At 38.3% G+C, this 21,605-nt stretch overlaps 1 protein-coding gene across 3 annotated transcripts in view; it reads right to left on the minus strand.

The window, feature by feature from the left end:
- Positions 1-491: 491 nt before the first annotated feature.
- Positions 492-21,605, minus strand: part of PARP8 (poly(ADP-ribose) polymerase family member 8) — a 452,966-nt gene continuing 431,852 nt past the window's right edge. For 2 of the 3 annotated variants that reach the window (XM_077462766.1, XM_077462767.1), the window contains exons 23-26: positions 16,805-16,881; positions 15,511-15,580; positions 12,589-12,673; positions 9,559-10,193 (exon numbers count right to left, since the gene is read on the minus strand). In XM_077462766.1, the coding sequence (XP_077318892.1) occupies positions 10,091-10,193; positions 12,589-12,673; positions 15,511-15,580; positions 16,805-16,881 (335 nt within the window). In that variant the 3' untranslated portion in view covers positions 9,559-10,090. Of the gene's footprint in view, positions 1,464-9,558; positions 10,194-12,588; positions 12,674-15,510; positions 15,581-16,804; positions 16,882-21,605 lie in introns of those variants that run through there. The other variant, XM_077462768.1, reaches the window with a different exon arrangement.

Here is a 21,605-nt window from a genome sequence, read left to right on the forward strand (position 1 = left end):
ATATATACATACATACACACAATATATATATATATATATATATATGTGTATGTATATATATGTATATATATATATATATATATATATATGTATGTATATATATATGTATATATATAAATACATATATATGTATATATATATATATATATATATATATATATATATGTATATATATATATATATATATATATATATATATACACATATATATATATATATATATATATATATATATATATATATATATATATATATATATATATACATATACATATATATATATATATATATATATATATACACATATATATATATATATATATATATATATATATATATATATATATATATATATATATATATATATATATATATATATATACATATATATATATACATATATATATATATGTATATATATATATATATATATATATATATATATATATATATATATATATATATATATATATATACACATTATACATATATACATTATATACATATATATACTTATACTTATATACATATACTTGATATTTCATGGTCTCCTCAATGGGGACACAGCGAGCAGTAAAAGCTCTACAGAGGGTTGAGTTTTGGCTGGAGTTGGGCTTTTCAAAGTGCAATGTTTGATCCAGTCACTGTTTTTATGTTATACAATTAATTTTGGTAAAAAATATAAAGTCAGACACCATATCATTATTTTGGTGAGATTTGAATTTGACACCTGCTTAAATTGTAATCATTTGCGTTGGTTTTAAATTGCGGTTAGCCCTTCACAAAGGCAGTTTGTATGGAAGAATCCGCCGACATTAGTTGTGCTGTTTGATATCAGACTTTATGGACTGTTTTAGAAAAAGAGAAAACAAATCTGAAAATAGCTCATGAATGAAGTGGATGTCTGTGGAGCGGAATGTATAGCGCCTACGTTATGGCTGCTGCTTGTAACATTCATAACTATTATATAGAATTCATCAGTTCACTGCAAAGAAAATGCGATATGGGGCTTGCAGATGACATTTGGCAGTATTCCTCTATGGGATAATCGAAACAAGAGTCAGCTATGTTAGAAAATATTCTCACTTAAAAACCTGCAGATTCTGACAAGTTCCTGGAACTTTTACATCCATTAATGTTAAAAAAACAATTAAAGGGCATGCACAACTGAGTGCCAAACACTTCAGCACATGTTCATTTTAGGATCACTTCACAAAGTATTTCAAAAGCCTGGTATACTAAAGTGTGAAGTACCATGAAATAAAGTTAAGCACACACAGCCTGGACAGTGAAGGAACAGTAATAGACTGATAAGGACATCTCTCTGCTCTCTCCTTCTGTCAGCATACTCCTTGGCAGCACATGTGACTGGATGGCAACTGATTGGCTCCAAATACTGCCCCTCTTTGTCTCCGTCTAAGTGCTGTTGTGCAGGGGATTGGGGGATTACTGGAGGTTGAAATCTAGATAAATGTAAACATATACATTATAATGGTTGCATTTGCAATATATTTATTTATTCCTTTAATAGATGCAAAGCTGGTGTGTTTTACATGTCTGCCTTTAAAGTGCATCTGTGCTCAAGCATACATACATGCAAGAAAAGCAATTCTTTTTTTTTCAAATTCCCTTGCAGTTGATTGGATGTTTGAGGTGCACAGACACTTCACATCACTGAACACTTAAAGTGATTGTAAAGGTTACATTTTTTTATATGACAAACATGTCATACTTACCTGCACTGCGCAATGGTTCTGGGGTCCTCCACCGGCGATCGTGGCTCCTCTTCTCCAAGTTTTCTCATAGCAAGCCACTTTCTATGGGGGCAATTGTATGGGCTAGATTCTGAGCAGGGCTGTGTGCATCTATAGACACACAGCCCAGCTCAGCTCCACACTTCCTCCTCACAGGATTAGACTGATAGCAGCAGGAGTCAATGGCTCCTGCTGCTGCAGAGTGTCTTGTGAGAAGCAAGAGAAGATGGAGAAGATCTGCTCTGGATCAAGACAAGACTTAAGTAAGTGTTTAAGAGGGGGCTTGGGGGAGCAACAATTGAAAGGTTTATTGTCTTAAGAGAATGCATTAAGGTAAAAAAAAAAATTGCCTTTATATCCACTTTAATTTAATCAAGCCCAGTGTGTATTGGTCCCTGCAGACTCCCAACGTTGTCTCCCTCTGTCTACAGGGTCTTATATACACTATATTACCAAAAGTATTGGGTCGTCTGCCTTTACACGCACATTAACTTTAATGACGTCTCCCAGTCTTAGTCCGTAGGGTTTAATATTGAGTTGGCCCACCCTTTGCAGCTAGAACAGCTTCAGCTCTCCTGGGAAGGCTGTCCACAAGGTTTAGGAGTGTGTCTGTGGGAATGTTTGACTATTCTTCCAGAAGCCCATTTGTGAGGTCAGGCACTGCTGTTGGACAAGTAGGCCTGGCTCGCAGTCTCCACTCTAATTCATCCCAAAGGTGTTCTATTGGGTTGAGGTCAGGACTCTGTGCAGGTCAGTCAAGTTCCTCCACCCCAAACTCGCTCATCCATGTCTTTATGGACCTTGGTTTGTGCACTGGTGTGCAGTCATGTTGGAACAGGAAGGGGCCATCCCCAAACCCCAAACTGTTCCCACAAAGTTGGGAGTATGAAATTGTCCAAAATGTCTTGGTATGCTGATGCCTTAAGAGTTCCCTTCACTGGAACTAAGGGGTCAAACCCAACCCCTGAAAAACAACCCCACAACATAATCCCCCCTCCACCAAATGATTTGGACCAGTGCACAAAGCAATAGTCAAATAGACACCCTCCTAAACCTTGTGCACAGCATTCCTAGAAGAGCTGAAGCTGTTATAGCTGCAAAGGGTGGGCCAACTCAATATTGAACCCTATGGACTAAGACTGGGAGATGCCATTAAAGATCATGTGCGTGTAAAGGCAGGCGGTCCCAACACTTTTGGTAATATAGTGTATATTGTAAAGTAGTGGTAATTTCAAAAGTTGGTGGAGAACATTCTAATGATCATTTTAATTGCAAACATTATGGTTGGTCATCATTTTACAATCTTCACCAATAAATACTACGCTATGAGATTTATCTCTTTGTTATTGGTGATTTTCTCATGGATGGGAGAGGATGATGGTCTTAAAACCTACAGAGATTATATATGAGAGGAGATCTTTCTGAGTCTCACTACTAGGAGGCCGACTATGGATGGAACAACCATTTACTATTTTTAACAAGTGAGTTTTCTGTTCTATACATATATAGAACAGGGAGCATTTTTGCTCAAGGTTGAGGCAACACAGGAGGAGGGGGGGGGGGGGGTATTTATGAAAAGCAAATCTACTTTGCACTGACAGTGCACTTGGAAATGCAGTCACTGTAAATCTGAGGGGAAGCTCTGCTGATTTTTTCATCCAATCATGTGCAAGCTAAAATGCTGTTTTTTTATTTTCCTTGCATGTCCCCCTCAAATCTTCAGTGACTTCACTTTCAAGTGCATTTGCAGTGCACATGTAGTGCAAAGTGGATTAGCCTTTAGTAAATAACCCCCAATGTGATATTACTTCATTGGTGGAGGACCAATACTTCCAGCAACTACTTTGTCACTGGACTTTCTTTGTTTTTAATCATGCCATATTTTTCTTATGGGGCATATATTAAATCATATACAGTATTTTTCATATTTGTTGAGTGTTGCATTTTTGCATTCATTTATTTTTTCATTTTTTTATTGAGAACCTGGATGAAAGTGTTTTGTACAAAGAGAATACTTATATCTACATACTAGATCTATCTATATACAGAGAAGAAGAATTCGGTAGAATTTAATAATATAGTATTGTTACATTTGAATGTAATCACTGTGAAGTATGGATTGTATGCAAGTCATTACATTGTACTAGGTGCTTTGTCATAGGAGAGAAAATGCAAGTTCATCAGCAGTTTTACTTAGAATACAATGGGGTTGATTTAATAAAGGCAACTCCACTTTGTGCACTGCAAGTGCAGTCGCTTTAGATCTGAGGGGAGGATCTGAAATGAGGGGAAGCTCTGCTGATTTTATCATCCAATTATGTACAAGCAAAATTGCTATTTTTTTATTTTCCTTGCATATCCCCCTCGGATCTACAGTAAGTACACTTGTAGTGCAAAGTGTATTTGACTTTAGTAAATAAACCCCCCTGTATGTACAGAACTCATTCCTTCACAGAACACTGTAATAAGGGGGTGAATAAGCACCTTACTTTTGTGATGTAAAGAAAAGACATATAGGGGGTTATTTACAAAAAAGGCAAATTGCACTGAAAGTGCCCTTGGAAGTGCAGTCGCTGTAAATCTGAGGGGTAGATTTGAAATGAGTGGAAGCTCTGCTGATTTTATCATCCAATCATGTACAAGCTAAAATGCTGTTTTTATTTTCCTTGCATGTCCCCCTCGGATTTACAGTGACTGCACTTCCAAGTGCACTTTCAGTGTAATTGCAAGTGCACTTTGCACCCTTAGTTTGCACTTGTAGTGCAAAGTGTATTTGCCTTTAGTAAATAAACCCCCCTGTATGTACAGAACTCATTCCTTCACAGAACACCGTAATAAGGGGGTGAATAAGCACCTTACTTTTGTGATGTAAAGAAAAGACATATAGGGGGTTATTTACAAAAAAGGCAAATTGCACTGAAAGTGCCCTTGGAAGTGCAGTCGCTGTAAATCTGAGGGGTAGATTTGAAATGAGTGGAAGCTCTGCTGATTTTATCATCCAATCATGTACAAGCTAAAATGCTGTTTTTATTTTCCTTGCATGTCCCCCTCGGATTTACAGTGACTGCACTTCCAAGTGCACTTTCAGTGTAATTGCAAGTGCACTTTGCACCCTTAGTTTGCACTTGTAGTGCAAAGTGGATTTGCCTTTAGTAAATAACCCCCAATAGATACCTGCTATTTTAAAGCTGGTCATACACAGCTTGAATTATATCTGATTTCTGTCCACGCCACTTAAAATCGAAGAAGCTGGGCAGAAAAAAATTGGCCAAATAGTAACTGCAGCTGCTGCATAAACAATCACTGTTCAGGAATTCTGAGAGCTGCGGGTGTTAGCTGTCAGAATACAATAGCAGGCAGCAGACGGTTTGTCCATCCACGCTGTTTAGTATGAATGGGGGAACCCATGGATTTCTCTTGTTCAGCCCATGTGGAAGGCTTTAATAGGCACTGCACTGCCTGGAGGCTTTTGGCCCACTTGACCATAACCTGTTGGGTTCCACTTTCTTATTGGCAGCTTCAAAATACATGTAAATGTGTTGCTAGTAACAGTCACATTCAGTTGGACTTATTCTTTAATACTGAAGACATTGGGGTTGATTTACTTAAACTGGAGAGAACAAAATCTGGTGCAGCTCCGCATTGTAGCCAATCAGCTTCAGCTTGTTAAATTAAGCTTTGACAATAAAATCTTGAAGCCGATTGGTTTCTATGCAGAGCTGCACCAGATTTTGCAATCTCCAGTTTTAGCACATCAACCCCTTTGTACAGCTTATCCAAGCCGTGGTTTTTAGCTCTAATAAAGCTACTGGAAAAAGGTCTTCAACATTACAGAACAAGTCCAGTTTAATAAGATAAACTACTACTAGTGACTACTCCAAGACCTGGATAAAAGAGAACCTTCATAAACAGGTTAAAGCGTAACTCGCTAGATTAAACAAGTGTCAAGTTCCCCGTTCTATGTTAAAGGTTACAGAAAATATTATATGCAAAATATGCTTTGCTCGACATTCTGAAGATAGCAAGGCTACCACATTCCAGAAAATGCCCATTTGAATGCTAGATATACAGTTTAATGAATCACGTTAGTCTTCTAATACAAAGGCGAGCTAGAACCAAAAAACAATAATAGATCATTTTACTGGGGGGTCCACACCTTCTACAGGTCAGGGGTAGAATGGACAACCATAGCTTTCTAGACTCAAGATCATTCCATCAGTTGGCCATTGCCCTATTACAAATACAACCAGTCTGGTGACCAAAAAGAGTTTTCCAGGAAATACGAATTCCAGTAAAAAGGTTCTTTTTCTTTTTAGCTGAGATGAGTTTTATTCTGAGGTGTTATCACCAACAGCAACAAGGAAACTGATTTAATTCAACTCCTCCTGGAAAATGGCTTTGCATTGCAGCATTTGTTTGTCATGTGTTGATCCAAACACATGTTTTACTAATGAATGCGAACTGATCGTAAGATATTGTAGCACTGACTCTATTCCCTTGAAACTAAGTCATCTGGAAAGGAAAATGTTAGGCCCCTTTTACGCGGATGATTCATTCGTTTTCCAGGTGGACCTGATCAGACCCCTACAGTCTCTTCTATGGAGCTGCGGATGTCAGCGGACACATGCCCGCTGACACTCACCACCCGCCACCATCCCATCTGATCCTGTCCGCCAAAAACAGACAGATGGGGGATCAAATTGGATAGAAATGGACAGGCGGTCCGTTTCCATCTGATTGCCCCATAGACGAGAGCAGGCTGTGTCCATGTCCACTCCGCTATGCAGACCTCTCATCTGCCTGCTCATTGGGATCTCGCTTCAAGGAGGTGCCTTGATGAGTTCATCAAATGACTACTCTATAAAACTCTAATACAGGGATATGCAATCTGGGTATCATGCTTGTGGCTGTCAGTGTCTTGCAATGCCTCATGGTACCTGTAGTTCTGCAACAGCTGGAGGTCCGCTAATTGCATATCCCTGCTCTATATGTAGCTGACAGTAGGTGTTGATAGGCAATCTGTTGGTTCTTTACATGAATGAATTCTGGTCTAAACAAAAGAACCATTTCTATATTTCATAATGGCAGAGCTGCTTAGATCTCTCTATTTTATCAACGTTTCAAAAGCAAGGATTACTAATGTAATGGGGGTTATTTACGACAGGCAAATCCACTTTGCACTGCAAATGCACTTGAAAGTGCAGTCGCTCTAAATCTTATGCCGCGTACACACGATCAGAATTCCGACGGGATTTCACTCAAGCTGTCTTGCGTACACACGGTCACACCAAATTCCGACCGTCAAGAATTTGGTGATGTACAACACGTACGACGGTACAAAAAAAGGAAGTTCAAGACCCAGTAGCCAATAGCTTCCGTCTCGTGGTGGAATATGAGCATGTGTGAGGTTTTGCGCATCGGATTTGCATAGACACAAACGCATTTTCAGATAGGAACTTTTTCCCACTGAAAAATTGATAACATGCTCTCAATCTTTTGCTGGCCAAAATTCAGCCAGCTAATGTTCAATGGAGCATACACATGATCTAATTTTCTGACCAAAAGCTCTCATCAGTCTTTTGCTGGCCGAATTTCCGATTGCGTGTATGCGGCATAAGGGGTAGATCTGAACTGAGGGGAAGCTCTGCTGATTTTATCATCCAATCATGTGCAAGCTATAATGCTGTTTTTTATTTTCCTTGCATGTCCCCCCTCGGATCTAAAGAGAAAAAAGTGCACTTAACTGTAGATTGTATTATTTAATTTGACTTGTATTAGTCTTAAATCTTTCTTTAAAACAATTCTTGAATGTTTTTTGAACCTTCATCCAGTTTTCAGTCCTTTTTTAGCTCATTGGCCATGAAACAAAAGTAAAAAAGACTGAAGGAAAATAGGTTTAAAAAAGTACATGGACCCTTCATCTGCTTCTCCAATAACTAATGATTATAATAAAAAAGATGGAAAAGCAGAAAAAATAAATTAAAGAAATTAAATGACATCATAATCCCAAGAGTGTTTCCAATGCTTTCTTTGATGTGTTTATTTTACATGTAAATGTGCTTACCTGTTGTGTTTTATAAAGTGTTTGATAAACCTTTCTGGGGTGAAATTATTAAAAAACGCGTTCTAACTGCAATGTAAATGCTTTCAGAGGGAACATAGAGGCTTTTAATTGATATTTTAAAGACATGCGTAATTATGCCTGTTTAGTGTTAACCATAACATCTATGCATGTTATTTATTTATTTTTTTCTTTACTTGTTTCTATCTATACTTTGAAATTATATATGTGTATGAGGCAAGCATATTTTCTTATTACAGAGGCAGGTTCTGCTTCCTGCTTTGCAGTGGAAAACAACAGATGTGCTGTCCCACTACTTCTCAACCCTTGTACACACAGTCGGAGATTCCGACAACCAACCAAACAAACCAAATGTTTCAGACAAAATCCATCGAAACTGTTGCATACACACGGTCGGACAAAGTTGTCAGAAAATCCAACATGATTACGTTATTTCGTTATGACGGGACTACGTTCACACTAGTAGCCAATAGCTTTGGTGTAGGAATTTGATCTGAGCATGCGTGGCACTTTGTCCGATCGAAATTCTCTACACATGATCGGAGTATGTCCAATCGGAGCATTTTGTCGTAAAATTTTACCAACAAGTTGGAAAACTTGGTCCGTCGGATACTCCGACGGAAACAGTCCGATGTAGACCACACACAGTCGGAATATCCGGCAAAACGGTCTGATCGGACACATTCCGTCAGAATCTCCGACCGTGTGTACAAGGGCTTACAATGCAGGTTTGAGTTACTAGAGTCTTCACTTAGTACATAAGGTGATGCTATATTCACTTTGCATACCTAATTAATCATTCGCAAGGGAACGTATTGCTTGCAAATGATTGCACGCTTGATGTAAACACAGCTTTACATTTTATGCTTCCTTTCACTCACATTGCAAAGCGAACCTTCTCTACTGCTTTAGTAAATGCATCCAAAAGTTTGGAAAAGTTTACTAAAGAGTAAAGAAGGTTAATTCTGAAAATATTGCCCGCCCACCTTCCGTTCGCTGTGGTTCCTTCCACCAATTCATACTTCAGCACAGGACACAGCAAGTGACATAGGGGCCAGTGGGAGGAACCACAGCAAACCGTGGGGGACTAAAAATTCAACACACCAAAGACTAAAAATCCAAACCCAAAAGTGTTAGAGGCTATAGACTGTTCAGCTAGCTTAGCTCTTCAAGAGAGTGAAGATGGATGGCTTGAACAGTAGGACAGGTAAGTATTAAATATTTTCTTTACAGGGAGCAGCTAGCTTCCAGAGAGAAAGAAGACGGGCAGCTTGGGTAAATATTAATCATTTTCTTTAAAGGATGCGTTTTTTTAAAAGTTTTTTAATATGGTGATGGAGTGGCTCTAAAAAGGGAGGCATAATGATTGAAAACTGAGTGACTGCTCCCTCTAGTGTCTCATTTACAATTTACTATATTTTCAAGATAAAAAAAATGTTAGAACAGACTTGTTAAAAGTTGAAAATCAAATGAAAATTTAGCTTCAATTAAACACTGCAATAACTCAAAATATGTTCTCATTGAAAATACACTATATGTTCCCTTTAAAATGAGTCTCCACAGACATTTCTTGTTCACTTCTCCCGCAACTGACAAGCATGGAAAGCCAAAACTTAAGTAACATAAACATAAAAACAAAGGAAATATAAAATTTAGATGCCAGTACATTGGCGCCAAAATTATGACGCCAGTACAGAGTACCCTAAAACATCAATAGAAGAGTTCTGTCATATTGTTTATTATATAATACCGTCTGTAACCAAATAAAAGTTTTGCAAATTCTATCTACAGTACTTATGGTGAACATTTGAACCTGACTTCCAGAGAAGCACTTCACATATTACAATAATAATATTATATTCCAATTAAGTTCAGCATAAAATCAATAAACATTTCGGTTTGTTTATTGCAAGGAAACCCCTTAGCTATTCTTAGTAGAAATTAGAACCATTTGACATAAAGAACTAAGAAAACTTATTATCACAAATCCAGTTACTGCCTCTGATTTATATTAGACTGTCTTGTAGAAACCACAGTATATTATATAACTTCATATGAAATGATTCTTTTGTACCAATAAATAAGCCTCATAACGGTCAAATGTTTAAAATAGGAAACAAAAAGGATAATTTTAAATTTGTACATCCGTGTGTAATAACAATAAAGAGTAATAACAAATAGAATCCTAATATACGTCAGTACAAAGTCCAGCTTTGATACTGATGAAGCCCCCACATTCAATGAATGATGAATTTTATCCAGTAGCTGTTTGGTTACCGATGACTCGAAGAATCTCTTTATAGCTACTTGGCTCTTGTGTGTTGATGCTTGTATCTCCTACTTGACCATCTTCGTAGCTTTACAAAAAAAAAAAAGGATAAAAATATTAGTAAAGGCTAATAAATAATACATTTATAAATAATAATAATAACAATAATAATACAATTATATAATATATATAATATAATAATAGTAACAAAAAAATACATGGGACAGCACAGTGACTAAGTGGTTAGCACGTCTGCCTAGCAGCACTAGGGGTGTTGGTTCAAATCCCAACCAAGGCACTACTTGCCTGGAGTTTGCATGGTCTCCTTATACCTATGTGGGTTTCCTCCCACACTCCAAAGATATGCTGGTAGGTCAATAGGTTCCTGTCTTAATTGGCCATAGTATGTATATGTATGAATGTGAGTTAGATTAGGCCAGTGATTCTCAACCAGGGTTCTGTGGAACCCTGGGGTTCCTCCAGAGGTTGCTAAGGGTTCATTCAGCATTGGCTGTTTCTGTCTCTCAGATAAGTTCCCAGTGACACCATTGATCTTTTTAGCTATCTGTAAGGAGGTAATTCTTCCCAGTGACCACAAGCGTGAGGGCCATTCTTCCCACTGACCATCACACTAATGTATCATGAGTTGTAGATTTCTAATTTTTAGCAGGGGTTCACTGAGACCGAAGAATTATTTCAAGGGTTCCTCCATGTTGAAAAGGTTGAGAAAGGCTGGATTAGGCCTTGCATTGTAAGCTCCTTGAGGACAGAGGCTGATGTAAATGTGCAATATATATATATAAACATGTTAATAAAAACTTTAATAAATAAATCACCTCAAAGTGAAAACCCCAACAAGTGCCTCCAGAACCCTTCTGATCATTATTAGATCCTAAATGATGACATTATTTACATTCAGTTTTCTCTATATTTGGTATACTGAAAGAGCCGTAGTTAGGCCAGAGTTATTCTACAGGGAGCTACTGGCACTTCAGTCAAGCAACTCTGGTTTGAAAACCAAATGCTTCTATTATCAAGACTTCCACTGAACACAGTGTATTATTGCATTCAACAAGACACCGACAGTGAAAGATCATTGGTGTGTATTACTATGGTGGTTTTACTACGTTGTGTATTACTACGGTGGTTAGTACTATGTCTGGAAGCTCTAAAGACCCGAGTTCCAGCAGGTCTATTATCATCTTGGAATTTGTATTTTTTCCCTTTCTGGAATTAATTTTTGTGGAATTTATCCAAAGTTTACACTCATAATATGGTTATGCCTACAGATAGCCATGGAGTGTATGCATATTCTTTACTGATTGCACTAGGCATATTAGAAGGTAAGTAGATGTGGACTATATGAGATTTAGGAATGCATGAAGCAGTGTGTAATATAGCATACAGAATGGAGCATGACTGAGTATATAACATACAGCACAATATAGACTGAAAGAGTGTAGAGTATATAATATACTGCACAGTTTACAGAGTTGTGACATGTAGAATGTAGATTGTACAGCAGTGTACATAGTGGAACAGAGTGGAATATATAGTATTCAGTACAGTATGCAGAGAGGAGTATATAATATACAGCATAGTGTACAGTTTAAAGTGGTGTAGAGTTCAGTGTAGAGCATAGTGCACAGAGTAAAGCTGTGTGGGATATATATGGTGTATTGCATTGTGTGTACATAGTGGAGCTGAGTGGAGTATATGATGTACAGCACAGTATACAGAGGGTGGACATGTGGAACATTGACTGTACAACGCAGTGTACAAAGTGGAGCAGCATGGAATATATACAGTAATGTTTTGCACAGTATGTAGAGATCAGCAATGTGGAATATAAAATGTACAGCATAGTGTACAGAGTAAAATGGTGCAGAGTACAGTCAGATGCGGCCCTTTGCTTGCTTTTATCCTGCCAATAAGGCATTGCTGTTATCCAACAATAGGGCAAAATTTCCCCCCACCACTGACATCAAAGAAAGTGCAAAATTCTTCCCAATGACACCAATATCAACAACTGGGACCAATGACACCAACAATGGGGCACAATTCCACCCAATGACACAAGCAATTGGGCCAATTGACATCAATGATGGGGCACAATTTCCCTCCCCAATGACACCAACGATGGGACACAATTCCTCACAAGAAAATCAACAACTGGGCAAAATGACACCAACAATGGGGCACAGTTCAATGTATTATTTTTTTTTACTGATGTCAGGACCTTTTCTACTCCCAAAGGCCACAGTCTGACCCCCTAAAGTCTAAAGGACAGTAAACTGGCCCTTTATTTAAAATGTTTGGGGACCCCTGGTGTGAAGCATAGTGTACAAGGTTGAACTGTATGGAGTATATAAAGAATAGCACAGTGTACAAAGTGAAGCCATGTAGAATATATAGTGCACTGCACTCTTTACAGAGTGGAGTGGTGTTGGATATATTGTGTGCGGTAAATGTATGATACTTACACAAAAAAGAACCGTGTACAGACATGATCGGTATTGGGAACGACCCAGATCTCCCCATGTTTGTGCAATTCTGGTGAAGTGATCACTACAAATACAAAATGATCAGAAATGGTAATAATATATAACAGATTGGCACATTTATTCCAGCAATAGTCATGAGCTACAGTAAAGCAACACTGCAGACACCAAGAGTGATACTGCGATCATCCATAACCTCTGTCGTAATCCATAACCTAGAACAATGGCAAGGCAGAATTGAGATTGAATCTGTGTCAATGGAAAATAATATGAAAGTGCACATGTGTGGTAAAGCAACCAGTGCCATGTTCCTGCTTGCCAAGTCTTCTCCCTACAGCACCAGAGTAGCCCTAAAATTGATGAATCCATCAGTTCCCACTTACTGTGGCTTGTTATTGTTTTTTCACTGGCAGCCTCACTAACCAATTATGAATTTGCTGGAATGCAAATCTGAAAAATATTCTTTAAGCCAGGTACATATTTATATATATAAAAAAGTTAAAGTAATAAATGAGACATGGGAAGTTTGTGCACTGGGCCAATGCTTTGGAGAGGGAAATTCTACTATCCACCTTGTTTGTGTGGATGGAGGAATTTGTTCTTTTTTTTTTTTTTCTTTGGCCTGCTTTAGAAAAAGGAAATCAAGGAAACCAATCCATTTCACGCAGCCTGAATGAATGCCCAGACAGAGAAGAACATAAGGAACAACGATAATTTGACAGGTGGTAAACCTGATGCCCACAATAATTGTTTGCTCGTTATTTTTAATTTTTTTATTGCCATCCTGGGCAATTTGAAAGCCTCTAAATATGGAGTGTTCAATATGCAAAAAAGAGCTGAAAATCTCAACAACCTTCTCCACCCCTTAAATCTTCACTAACATATAGAAAACTGCACATTACAAGGGGCTTTGGAGCCGGAAGTCAATATTTGTCTGCTGAGTGTCATGAGTTTGAGGGCTTCCTGTCTCATAGGAAGTCATCTATTACAAGCCAGGTTATTGTTAAGCTTTGCATACTCTAAAGACAAATATTGACTTCCAGCTCCAAATTCTGATCTTGAACAGGCCCTTTGTAATGTGTAATTCTCTATAGGTTTGTGAAGATTGAGGAGGGTCAAATAAGGTTCTTTAAGTGTTTTTAAGGCGACCTAAATGGCAGTAAAAAAAGGCAGGAGCAAGCAGCCCTCGAGGCCCTGATGTTTACCACCATACAAATAACAGGTTGTCCTTATCTTCTTCTCTGCCTGGTCCTTTATTTTCAAGTGGTGCACAATGGATAGGTTTCCATGATTCCTTGAACTAAAACCAAAATATCCTGAGCTTGCTATAAAAAATGCTAAAAATGCAAAACATACAATATATATATAAAAAATAATAAATAAATGTTGCCTCCAGCAGCTGTCGTGTGTTCCCACACCCACAAAAGTGTAAACACACAGCAAAGTATATCACTATAATAAGGTGAAAAAACAAAAAAAACATCAGTAAAAAGTTTGTCAAAGATATGAAGTTCATACAATAACTGGAATCAAAAGTGCTTCATAGTGTTCATTCCATGATACTCATATAAATCATCCATAAGTGGTCCATTTAACATGAAAACAATAGTTCTCCACCACAATGCCCACCACCTATCACCAAAATTGATCTACACTAAGGTAAGGTCTATCGAGTTTTCCCAAACCCTAGGTAAAGATTGTGCAGTATATTTCAAGACTCAGGATTCAGCCCAGTAGCAAATGGGAAAGAACAAAATAAGTTTCATGGTGTAGTACACAAACACCCAGTATTTTATTAAAACCATAAGACAAAGGACTACTCACAAAGCAGGTGCACTAAACTAACTCCAGTGCACAAGATAAAACACCAATTTAAATATAATCAAGATGTTCCTTAAGAATAAACTTCCATGGAAGAAAACTGAAAAATGGACGCTACTGAACTTCCAGACGCGATGACGGAATAAGCTCCTCTTTCTGACTCGTTTCATCAGGAGGCAGAGCTTATGAAGTCATCATGCCCGAAAGTCCAGTAGCCGCCATTTCACAGTTTTCTTTTATGGACGTTTATCCTTATAGAGACAACTTGATTATATTTAAATTTCCATTTTATCATGCACACTGGAGTAGTGCACCTGCTTTGTGAGTAGTCCTTTGTCTTGTGGTTTTAATAAAATACTGCTTGTTTATGTGTTTATGTATTAAAGCATGAGAGTTCTTTTGTTCTTTCCCACTTGATATGAGCTGAATCCTGAGCCTTTGGATGGATGATTTGTCAGAAGCAGTTTGGAAGTATACTGCACAATCATTACCCTCTACGAGCAGGGCCCTCCTGTACCTTTTGTATTGTACTGTAATTGTGTTGTCTATACATTGTAAAACGCTGCGTAAACTGTTGGCACTATATTAATTGTGTATAATAATAATAATTACCCAGTGTTTGGGAAAGCGTGATAGACCTTACCTTAGTGTAGGTCAATTTTGGAAGGTAAGAGGTTGCAGTGATAGGTGGTGGGCACTGCGGTGGAGGACTATCGTTTTCATGTTAAATGGATCACTTATGGGTGATTTAAATGAGTATCATGGAATGAACACTATGAAGCACTTTTGATTACAGCTATTGTATGGAATTCATATACCAATGAAATTTTCATTGATGTTTTTTTGTTTTGTCATATTTATTATAACAATAAACATTTTTGCACTACAATTTTCCTTTATTTTACTTAATTTCTTATTTCTAAATCATAATATAACATATCATATTCGTGATTGGATGAATGAGAAAACTTTTGCCTATTGAGAAGCCATCTTTTACAAGCCAGGGTATTAATGAAACTTGCATACCACAGTTTATCACTGAATATAACCACCAACAAACACAATACTTTAAAAAAAAATTACCTTCACATAAGGCTATACATTTCAAGTTACGGCTTTGCAAAAATTGGGATTGTTGTCCTTTTTTCTGTGACTAGGAAACAGAGGAGGAAATTAAAACATAATTACCAAGAGAATAAGCATAGACTCACTTTTGCTTAGTAAAAAGAAAAAATGACCAATACCAACAATATTGTAACAGAGATGAAAACTGAGCAGTACATATTACAATCACATGAATAAGCATGTATTTTGCCTACCATGTTTATTTCCTATGATTGCCAGCTCCATCTAGTAGCCATAATGCGGTATTTTCCTGAATGCGCTATTTCAAGAAAATACCACATTATGGCCACAAGATGGCAATAATGATCATAGGACACTAATGTATTAGGTAAAATATGGGATTATTTGTTACAGTTTAGAAAATGTTTGAGACAGTCACACTGACTTTTTTTTTTATAAATAGGGCTATATGTCTGGTCAAAATAGAAAGAAAATAGAAAGAAACATGCTTAGTACATCCCTGCTATACATGCCCATTTCCCTATGTTTTGTCACTTTAAAAGCGCTGCAAGTGCAGAAAAATACTTGTCAATCCTACCAGAAATGCAGCGAGCACTAACTTCCTGTAGTTAGCTGAAAACACTAGAGAGTGTAGGGCAGGTGTTCTTTAGCCCAGCAGATTTCAGTGCTGCAGAAGCAATATTGTAAGCCCACTACAGGATATTACATGATATTAGGAGTTCACTGGGTTTATGGCAGGATAAATGTATTTTTCTGCAAAACAGAGAACTTTGCATGTATTGCATAGTCACATAGTTAGTCAGGTTGAAAAAAAGTCACAAATCCATTTAGTTCAATCAAAAAATAAAAATAAATACAATCCCATATACACAATCCTTCACCCACAGTTGATCCAGAAGAAGGCGAGAAACCCCAGCAAAGCAGGATCCAATTTGCTACAACAGGGGAAAAAATTCCTTCCTGAGGCAATCGGATTTTCCCTGGATCAACTTTACCTATAAAGGTTAGTACCCAGTTATATTATATTGTAGTAATGTACTGAATATGATTTGTATGTCTTTTTGCCCAGACATACACACTTTAAAAAAAGTATTTGCCATACTAATGGCTAAACTGCTTGGAAGGAGTACTACAGTATACATACAGAAAGTTAAAGGATGGCTGCATCCAGCAGAAGTGACATGGGACTTTAGAACACAATGATAATATCACATCATACTCACTTTACCCCATTCTACTCCGAATAATTCAGTACCCCTTTAGGCACTGGGCCATGTTAGTTAGATGATACCTGTGTTGTACTACTGCTTTTACTGCCTGATGGTGGGTCGTCCTTGGCTGACACTTTCTGCTGCTTCTTGTTCATCCCTGTTTAGAAAAAGTACATTTATATGCAAATTATGTTTTAAGGCTGAACTGAAGAATTCATAAAATACCAACATGTAAATCAATATATCTTTTTTGCATACATTATATTTTTAGTTTTCGTGATAGAATAATTATATCTCTACAAAATACAACTATTCAGTGACCTCTCCCTAATCACCCTGGCCAAACACGGTTCACTACGGCCCTTCACCTCTCACCTTCAACTACACAAGATCCGCTATTATTGGGGCTTCCCTTTTCGCCTCAATGTCACTAAGGATAGGATCCAACATGTTCTTTGTGACCTGCAAGAAGGGGATACCTTTCTCAAGAGCTTGTGCCTTCCACCATTGCCTGCAGAAGATGGTCAGCTCTCATCTGCCACCCTACGCCCTCTACCGGCTCCTTCTAAGTTCTGGACACCGGAGGAAGGGGATCGAGGGCCGACACCACACCTCAGTGCTCTCAACGTACCAGGCTACCTACTTGATCAGTTGTGTGTCATTCTTTCTGTTTTTTTCTTCCCACATGGGAATCCAACTCCCCATTGTCCCCTTCAGGGGATTGTTTCACCATCCTTTTTTACCCATGGAGGTGCTCTGAACTGTTTTTGTTCTTTCTAATTTCTAATCTCTACAAAATTCTGACGAGTTCCAGGTTTGAAAATGCTAGCTGTGGAGCATCACAGCGGAGCGTCATGTTTTCCCCTTGTTGGAGACCACTTTGCTCCCCCACATGTCCTCTGGCTGTAGCCAATGAATCCTGAGACATGGATGCCTCTCAGGCCTACACCTGATGTTTGTACTTTTTGTATTTTTTAGGCCGTACCGGCCTTCTTGTTAATATGCAGCGATATTCCTTTTGGTCCTTTTTTTGGACTTTTATTTTTATTTTTGGCCTTAAATACTCTCTACACCAATCCCTCATTGCAGGTCCAAATAGCTTCTTTTATGTCCCGACCCTTCCCAATGTCTAATGGCACTAGACAGGGTTGTCCTCTTTCCCTACTTCTTTTCCTCCTATGCATAGAGCCCCTGGCAGAAGCAATAAGATCCCATAATAACATCCGAGGGGTCCCCATGCATCATAGGGAATATAAGCTATCTCTATTTGCGAACTATGTACTTCTGACTCTTACCAGCCTGCATATTTCTCTCCCATCCCTGCATGCTCTCCTAGACCAGTTTAGCTCTCTATCTGGATACAAAATGACCAAATCTAAAACAGAAGCTCTACTCCTACATATACCGCCTGCAGACCTTTTATCACTTCAAAACTCATAGCCTTATCGTTGTTGAACCTACTCTCTCAGGTACCTGGGTGTATAAATGACATCATCGTACTCATCCCTATACTTAGCCAATTGGGCTGGGCCAGTGGGCTAAAATATGGACTTCAACTTTCAAATTATGCAGATATGTGGCGCAGAGAGAAACAGCATTTAAAGTGTTATTCTTTTGGCACAGGACCCCCGAGGTATTACATCGTTTTGAACCCTCTCTCTTCCCCCTTTGTTGGAGATGTGATAAAACTAGAGGAAAACACTACCATATCTTTTGGCAATGCGGGTTAATTGTACCTTTCTGGTCCATGGTGGTGTCTTTGCTCCAGCCAATTTTTGAGTCTCCTCTTTCACTAGATACACTACATCTTCTCCTGGGTCTCCCATTCCCTGGTCCCTATATTTTACTAACTGCTAAGAGGGTCGTTCCACTGTGTTGGTTATCTCCTACCCCCCAACCCAAGCTCAGTTTCTACAAGCTATTGCTGACATATGTAGAAAGCAGCACATGACAACCATAGTAGAGGATGCTGTTGACAGGTTTGACAAGATCTGGGATCTGTGGGATCATTCTGAGTATGGTTCTCCTCACTGAATCTCGCTTGGACCCCACATACAGCTCCATGTCCTCCTGTCACCACCCACCCTCCCTATCTCTTTCCAGACCCGGTTACATAATGCATCCCACTGCTTAATACTTCCTAGGTCTATATTCCAGGTGTACACGCTGCTGAAACTCAACTGTCATTGGCTATAGCCTTTTCAGTAGTTTCTCCTGTGTTTTTCTCGCGTTTGATTTCTCTGACTTTAATGTGCATAATGCGCTTTATTTGTATTCCAACAAATCTTCAAGAAAAAATACAATAATAAAAAAAAAAGAATACATATATCTCCATTTCTTCCTGATGAAACTGACTTTGCAGTCTGAGAAAAACATTGTCATCTCCATCCTACCGCATACTCAGCCCTACAATATGGCATATACTGTATAGCATCCCGTAAAGTGGATGTATTTGTCTTGGCAAATGAATGTATTTGATGTATATACAGCAACTAGCGAGTGGGATGCGTATGAAGTAGTATATAAATGGAGGTTTAAGCAATCCTTTTAGAATACATGTTTCATCACAAGCCTTTTTAATATGTTCTAATGGAAACATATTTTCTCTGCATATGATTAACAAACATTTTTTTTTATTAATTCTTTGTATGCTGGTGCCTTTAAAGTGTGACCTTTTCGTTGTGTGTAGACTTTCGCTGTAAAATAACACAAGGTTTTCTCTGTGTAAGGGATCACGTAGAATTTGTTTCACATACAGTGGAAAAATAATTATTTGATCAGATTTTGTAAGAAATTAAGGGTCTATAATTTTTATTTATTTTACTATAGGTAATATATGATAGAGATAGAATATCAACTAAAAATCCAGAAAAAAAATCAGATAAAAATGTTATAAATTGAGTTGCATATCAGTGAGTAAAATAAGTATTTGATCCCCAAGCAAAGCATGGCTTAGTACTTGGTTGAGAAACCCTTGTTGGCAAGCACAGAGGTAAGACTTTTCTTGTAGTTGGTTACCAGGTTTGCACACATCTCAGGAGGGATATTGGTCCACTCTTGTTTACAGATCTTCTCTAAATCCTTAAGATCCCTTAGCTGTTTGGTTGGCAACTCCAATTGTTCTATAGGATTAAGGTTTGGAGACTGACTAGGTCACTCCATTACCTTAATGTGCTTCTTCTTAAGCCAAACCTTGGTGGAATGTTTTGGGTAATTTTCATGCTGGAAGACCCATCCACGACCCATCTTCAGTGATCTGACTGAGGGAAGAAGGTTCTCATCCAAGATTTTACAATACCTGGCTCCGTCCATTGGCCCTTCAAGGCGGAAAAGTCAGCCTGTACCTTTAGCAGAGAAATAGCCCAAAGCATAATGTTTCTACCTCCGTGCTTTGTAGAGATGGTTTTCTGAGGGTCATAGTCCGCATTTTTTTCCTCCAAACATGGCAAGTCAAGTTAATGCCAAAGAGCTAAATTTTGGTCTCATCTGATCACAGCACTTTCTCCAAATCCTTCTCTGAATCATTTAGATGTTCATTGGCAAACTTTAGACAGGCCTGCACATGTGCCTTTCTTGAGGAGAGGGAACTTGCGGGTGCTGTAGGATTTCAATCTATGGTGGCATATTGTGTTATCAATAGTTTGGTGACTGTGGTTCCAAGTGCCTTGAGATCATTCACAAGCTACTCCCATGTAATTCCAGGCTGATCCCTCACTTTTCTCATGATCATCCTCACCCCATGAGTTGAAATCTTGCATGGAGCTCCAGACCGAGGGCGTTTGATGGTTATTTTGTATTTCTTTGATTTGCGAATAATATCTCCAACAATTGTCTCCTTCTCACTGAGCTTCTTGCTGATGGTCTTGTAGCCCATTCCAGCCTTGTGCAGGTCTACAATCTTGTCCCTGACATCCTTTGACAGCTCTTTGGCCTTGCCCATGATGGAGAGGTTTGAATGGAAGAAAAAGATTCTTTGGACAGGTGTCTTTTATACACATAATGAGTTGTCATTGTTCTTAAATTGACAGGACTAATCTGTGTACCACACAAGCACATACTGTAGCCAGTCTGTGGGAGCCAGAATTATTGTTGGTTGGTAGGAGATCAAATACCTTTTTTACTCACTGAACTGCTACTTCATTCATTTGTATTGTATTTTGTTTTCTGGATTTTTGGTTGATATTAAAACAATTATAGGCCTATCATTTCTTTGTAAGTCAAATGTACAAAATCTGTAGGAGATCAAATAATTATTTTCCCCACTGTATGTTTGAAACACACGTCAGCAGATTCCCATTTATGTCAATGGTGTAGTGTACAGGATACAGTAGTTCCAAGGCAATGTTTGACCTGCTTTGCATTTCCTTGGAGAAAACAAATGTATATGCAAGCATGTGAAATGCAGCCTCTTCCTGCGTTTCATGCACAAATGCATGCATTTAAAGTTGAGTTTAGTTCTGGCAATTATTACATTGTCATTATATATGTGCCATAGCTGTGGGATCCTGGAGGGAGCTGGAAATCACTGTAGTAGGCATTACTACTCCAGTGATATCAACTAGCTTCTGGGTCCTGAGGCCAGTGGCTGTCCTGCGACACTGTGAACACAGGAGGTAGGTACCACTAATACAGTGATTGCCACTAGACTCGGTAGCAAGTGGCTACCCTACTACTTACTGAACACAGGAGGTTTCCCGCTCAGTACAGGTGGCATTCAGAGAACACATTGCATTTTCATAATGAATGCAAAGTATTCTCTGGATGAGATAACGTCCATGATGTCACTACCACCGCCTCTCCACCTTGTCCAATAAGAATAGGCTTTGCATGGATGGAGAGAATGGTGACCGTGCTGAGCGAGTCATCTCTTGTGTTCACAAT

The sequence above is a fragment of the Lithobates pipiens genome, unplaced genomic scaffold (genome assembly GCF_037356315.1).
Source record: "Lithobates pipiens isolate NorthernLeopardFrog02 unplaced genomic scaffold, aLitPip1_a1.2 Scaffold_3, whole genome shotgun sequence".
Taxonomy (NCBI): Eukaryota; Metazoa; Chordata; class Amphibia; order Anura; family Ranidae; genus Lithobates; species Lithobates pipiens.